The sequence below is a fragment of the Silurus meridionalis genome, chromosome 2 (assembly GCF_014805685.1).
Source record: "Silurus meridionalis isolate SWU-2019-XX chromosome 2, ASM1480568v1, whole genome shotgun sequence".
NCBI classification, from domain to species: Eukaryota; Metazoa; Chordata; class Actinopteri; order Siluriformes; family Siluridae; genus Silurus; species Silurus meridionalis.
This window is the reverse complement of record NC_060885.1, coordinates 2,384,004-2,390,003: the sequence shown is the minus strand read 5'-3', so window position 1 is coordinate 2,390,003 and position 6,000 is coordinate 2,384,004. Positions and strand designations below refer to the sequence as shown.

At 36.7% G+C, this 6,000-nt stretch overlaps 1 protein-coding gene across 3 annotated transcripts in view; it reads right to left on the bottom strand.

Moving 5' to 3' along the window:
- Positions 1 to 347: 347 nt before the first annotated feature.
- The window catches only part of LOC124401110 (deoxycytidylate deaminase-like), a 45,944-nt gene continuing 40,291 nt past the window's right edge, over positions 348 to 6,000 (bottom strand). For all 3 annotated transcript variants that reach the window (XM_046873094.1, XM_046873111.1, XM_046873102.1), the window contains exons 5-8: positions 5,857 to 5,992; positions 2,548 to 2,664; positions 2,121 to 2,217; positions 348 to 698 (exon numbers count right to left, since the gene is read on the bottom strand). In XM_046873094.1, the coding sequence (XP_046729050.1) occupies positions 635 to 698; positions 2,121 to 2,217; positions 2,548 to 2,664; positions 5,857 to 5,992 (414 nt within the window). In that variant the 3' untranslated portion in view covers positions 348 to 634. The remainder of the gene's footprint in view (positions 699 to 2,120; positions 2,218 to 2,547; positions 2,665 to 5,856; positions 5,993 to 6,000) is intronic.

Below are 6,000 nucleotides of genomic sequence, written 5' to 3'. Positions count from 1 at the left end.
GTGCTGTAACTTATGTGACAACTAAAAGCCTCTTTCTTCCATGCAGTAATATATTAACATACTAGACTCCTATTAGATTTATATCAGCACTCATCATTTTCCCATTCATACATTGTTTTTTCATTATTATTTTTAATGAAGAATTTGAATGTGATGATGTTTGGCAAAAGCAAAAGAAATGCTTTTTGCTTATCAGAATATAAACTTCAGAACCATTAGCTGAGGACAGAAGATTCCCTGAAGCAGGTGCATCACCCTACTCTGAATATGAGTAACTTTCCCCATGTAACTGTATAACTTCTAAGTATAGTTAAAACCTCAGAATAAGACAATACATGAAAAATATATCTGTGTATGCTGTTTAATTAATCATAAGTCATTTGAAAGACAGGACAAACCATTGTAATTAATATAGTATACTATATGTATTAATATAGTAATCAAAATTTTCCCCTCACCAAAAAATATATATATTTAAATCAAATGTTAAATTATGTTTAAATTAAGAAATTAGTTTGATTAAGATAACAATTAAAAGTTAATTTGATTAAAGATACAGGTACTCTATTAACCTATTACTGAATGTAAGATGTCTCAGTATATTTAATAGAGTTGACTGCAGTCCAGGTCTTATTCACTCAGCATTGGGATCGATGGACTTCAGCAGGGCGCAGACATCACCCTGTGCAGTGAATTGCCTAAAAACACAAAACAAAGCAGAACGCAATCAAAATCGCTCAAATGTTTATCACAGTATAAACAGTATAAATAAAAATAGAAATCAATTCTAAAACTGATAAAACTGTTATCATGGTTTATTTGCATTGCATCTAATTTTAAACCTGATCTATAGACCATTTTAGATATGTAAACAAGAACAAACGTGTTGTAATGATACTGTGCATATCTGATCCTAAAGCATTTCTGGTGGTGATGTTTTTTTTTGTCGCAACAAAATGACTAACAAATATTTTTTAGTTTAGTTAAAACAGAACAGTTTAGATTTATAAAATCTATAAATTAACAGACCCCTTGAATCAGACACTGAAGCGACAACTTTTCACTCAGAACATTGAAAGTCTACCTGAATCCAGGTGTGTATTATTATCTAGTTGAGACCGAGCATGTGTACACAAGAGAAGCAGTAAAGCTTTATCCTAGTCTATATGCCTATAGTTACTTCCTAAGTGGAAAAGTCATATAAAATTTATTCATACAATGTGGATGATGTTTATCTTGTGTTTGGTGAAGGTTGGAGCGTCAAGGTTATTGAAGGTTATTAGTACGCATTACACATGCAGGGCTGGGTAAGTATGTATGTCCATGATAATAAATCACATTGCTAAATTAATTCTATTAAATTGTAGGAAGCGAAATTTAAGGTTATAAATAAAGTGTAACTACTTCAAGATAATGCTACAAATCGAGGAAAAGAAGAGTCTGTGTGAGAATTGTGAGAATGTAGAGAGATGAGATGCAGTGTTTAATCCGCTGTGGCTAATGTATGCGTTTCAACTCCTGATGTTCAATAAACCATGTGTTGTGGTCTCCTGAGATGTCCTGACAGCAGTGGTCATAAACCAATCGGCAGAACAAAGCCAAAACCTCACGAATGCTCGTGCGTGGTAAGAACAGTGAAGCTAGCGTGAACTCCATGTACGTTAAAAAATTAATTGTTGTGTTCCATTGTTAATTAGTGCATACAAAATTATTTCTTATATTTTGGAACGTTTGTGATTAGATTGGGTGAAGTGTGTAGCCATTTTGCAGTAATTCTTGTTGTTGTGTGTGTGAGAGGGTTTCAATGCATCATCTGTGACATCTGAACCCTGTGTGTGGTCAAGAATAAACAAGAAAGTGCAATACAATCTAATTATCTAATTAATATACAATTTTTAATAATCATGTGATGTTTTTAGATAACAGAATATATATTCTTTTTAAATGTGCGCATTAGCTAACCCGGAAACGTCCAGGACCAAAGACATCACTTCCTCATGTGAACAAATGGCCGTTAAAATGGTCTACAAAATATCTGATTTAAAAACACTGAGCAGATATTCCACAACATAAATATGATCTTCACCATAGTAAAAACACACTCTCTTTAGGAGACTCACCTGCATGTAACACCTGCGGTGTCCAGCAGTTTATTAGAAACATTTGTGTCAGGTCTGTCTTTACGTTTATTTGACAAATAAACCAAATTTCTTACACCTGTAGTGGAAATAGTGATAAATTATACACACACACACAGCCTTTGAATTTTAATATAAATCATATAAATCGACATGTATAAATAAATCATATAAACCTACACCTCAAATACCACAAAGACAAAGCAAAGAATTGTGATACGTAGCATTAGCATTACTTCACACTTATTCAGACATTTCTCTGGATCATCTTTGAGAATGAAACTAGAAACCTTACACTTTCTGTAAGAAAAGCTTACATACCTGAGTTTATAAACATTGAAAATGTAACAGTGCAGAATAATGTGTATTACAATTTCATTTATGCAGGGAGATGTGTGTTTTCCATCACCTGATTGGATGAGGATCCTGGCGCACTGATTACAGGGAAACAGTGTGACATAAATGGTGCATCCCTTCACATCCACTGAGGTTTTATTCACGATGGCATTCAGCTCTGCATGGCACACTGTAACAAACATCAAAACAAATTCGGATATATTTTTGATTGAAGAAATAATAGCGATGAAAGATGGCCTCCTCCCTATTTTTGCACAACTGTGTTCACTTAACTAAAGTATTGTATGAAATGTTTTGAGAGACCTGGAAACAATTAAATGCATTGTTTAATTTGCATATAAAGAGATCAATAGTTTGTACATTTTCTATGGAATTTAGAAGTTTTGTGCATGGACTGGCATGTTTAAAAATAAGGTATTGCTAAACAACCTGCTTAATAAATATGACCCTCCATAGAGAGTTGAAGCAATTAATGTGTAATCAGCAATGGAAACGGGCCCCAGACCCACTCACAAGGAAGTGAACTGGGATATTTGTATGCTGTTGTCTCCTCACTCTTACACGTTCACTCATTTTTGTTGACGGTGGTGTGGTGGGTGGTCTCTTATCCCAGAGAACCTTCTGGTTCTCCCTTTTAGTTCTGCTGCCATATCAAGTCTCGCTGGAGTCCCAATAACAACAATAAGGAGACTTAATAATCTATATCCTTCTCTTAATGTCTCCCTCTTCTTTCTCTCTCTCTCTCTCTCTCTCTCTCTCTCTCTTTCTTTCGGTTAAGTTAAACATGCTCCTGAGGTACCAGTGACCACTCTTCCTGCCTCTCTTCCCCTTTCGGATTTGCCCACTTCATCCAGGCCTGCTTCTGGATAGTGTTATCTTCGATTAGCGGCCACTCTGTGCAGCTGATGTTTCTCATCAACGCCTTTGGGATCCATGAAATTACGGAGTAACACAGGAACTTTGAGGATGGATTTGGATAACTGTAGTTAATATCAACAGACTGCTACACTGACTCAGGACTACAGTTTGCTTCTGATCACCATCACTGCACCTCAACATCGTTTATCTGTAATAATTGGACATTCGGTGAAACCCTTATAGAAAGGCAATCAAAAAGGGGCAACATTGCAAGTCTTGCATAAGTATAACAAAGTTTTAATACCTTTGTGACCCACACACAAGGTAATGAAAAGGCGCTGAATGCAACTTCTGGTAAAAGCGTCATGGAAAACGCAGAGTCAGAACGGCTATGCGAAGTGCCTAGAGCACCTGGCAGGAGGGCAGGGGGGCAAGACAAGACAAGGCTGGAGGCAACTCACGAGAGTGGCAGATCCTCACTGTCTTCAAACCGGCGGGACACATATAAATGGAAAATGCAAAGACAGTGAGCCGGAGAAAATTTTGGCACCAGCTAATGCTGGCTTTTCCTTATTCTCCCACTCCATGCAAAAATGGCAGCAGTGAGAGGATTTCTAAAAGACCCTTGCAACAACTCACAAAGTGGAAGACTACTCAGCCCTGCAGCAGGAACCCCCTGACCCCAACACATTGAAGGAGACTGCACCAGAGCCAGCGCGAGTCCAGACAGAGTTCTTCTCCCACCTCTCCATTAACCCTTTTTCCTGTTTTATTTGGGGATTTATTTGGGGAAAAAAACACAAGTGAATTCCAGATTTCCGGTGTCTCTGTTCTGCATGTTGCTGTGGTGAGTTGTGACACAGCACACTGTTACATTGTTAGGTTTTATTGTATGGCACAAAGTTACACCTTACTTTAAAGTATTCAAATTGGGCAAACCTGTAATGGGCCAGTCATTTGTAGTTTTTCAGCACCCTGGTCCATTTAGTAGGGAGTGTATTAATGAATGATTTCCCTTCCACTCTCAATCTAATTCCATTGTGGAATTTCATAGTGGAATTATTGTGTCTATTGGATACTGTTTCAATTAGTGTTTCATTAGTGTCCTGAGGGGGTTTTGGGTGCTTACTGCCATTAACGTATTAGGTTGCATAAATCAGTTGCTCAAGCTGCAGATTATTAGAGTAGGTTTCTTACCCTTATGCTTCCCGCATTGTAATTGTATCGGAAAACAATGGTTTTCCAAGTATTTGTGTAAATTACCTCAAGTTAAATCATAGGACCAATAAGGACCTACTACCTTTCGTTAAACAGTCTCTGATGCATTCTCTGGACTTATCCAGTAAATACAACCTGGTTCCTGTGGCAGAGAAGAATAAAGCTCCCTTCAGATTGCTTGAATTTAGTTACATGCCCTTTCGCCTTTGCATTGCCCCCCACGTATTATGGAGAACTGCACTGCTCGTCCTTTTGTTCTACCTCAGTGAGATTGTTTTATTTTGCTTCCTTCATTTCAAAGGATCTCGAATGTTTAGAGATGCCAATTAAAAGCAATGACTCAATTACTTAAGGCTAAACCTTTGCTACTTGGGTTTTGAACCTAAACTTAAAGACACATTGGCATCCAAGTTGCGATGTTCAAGCCAAGTGTCAGAGTTGAGGTCTTTCAAAACTTCTTTGTGCTGGCCTTTGGTTACTTTGCATTGTTCATGAATGCCAGCTGGGTAAGGGCCAGGCCAATAGCCTATGCAAGCCATAGCTTTCATCTTTCAAAATGTAATATAACTCAATGAAGCGTGAATTTTTTACATTGAGATGGTGTGTCAAAAAAACGTTTTGAATAACTTTAAGGGCACTAGTGCATCTATACTGATGATAATCTAGCTATTTGTCTATTGTTGACTACTCATTTACTCATTGTGATATTGTGTAGCCTGTGTTAAAACTGTTTTAATTAGTCTATCCACATACTTTACATTTTAAGCTAAATAATAATAATTTATTTTTTTTGCTTTGCACTGTATAAATGAAAGTGTGTGCTTTTATTAAGTGGTTCCTTGGCTGATGTCTACTGGGTGGGCTGGTAATTTATATTGCATCAAGCTATCCCCAACAAAATCCTCCCTGCCTCTTAAATAAAGCAGCATTTTATAAGTTCTGGGGATCTGCGAATACAGGGATATTCCACTCTTTTAAAAATAATTGTAATAAATACAGGAAGACATATTGTAAAACTTGCTGTTTAACCCTTAATACCAAGGAATTAATTATTTTCTGCTTTGTAGTTTTGTATTACAGGTGCAATAAAAATAAACTAAATTATAGATTTATAGTTCACTATGTATACATCTAAAAAAATAAATTGTGTTATTGTAAAAGTGGACAAAAACAGAGGGAAAAGAGTGGCTAGACCATGACAAAGCTAGGTTGTAAAACAAATAAAAGATTGTCATAAAAATCAAACACAACATTTTTTAATGCAAGTTACAGTACTCTAACTCACCGTATTGATGTTTGGTCGTGGGGTCATCATACTTTCCACGTTTCCAGGGGAAATCGGCATTCTCACAGCCATTGGGCATTTTGTTGTAGCCAATTCCTACAATCTTCCCTTCCTGATTTACAATGCATGCACCCACCTGCACAA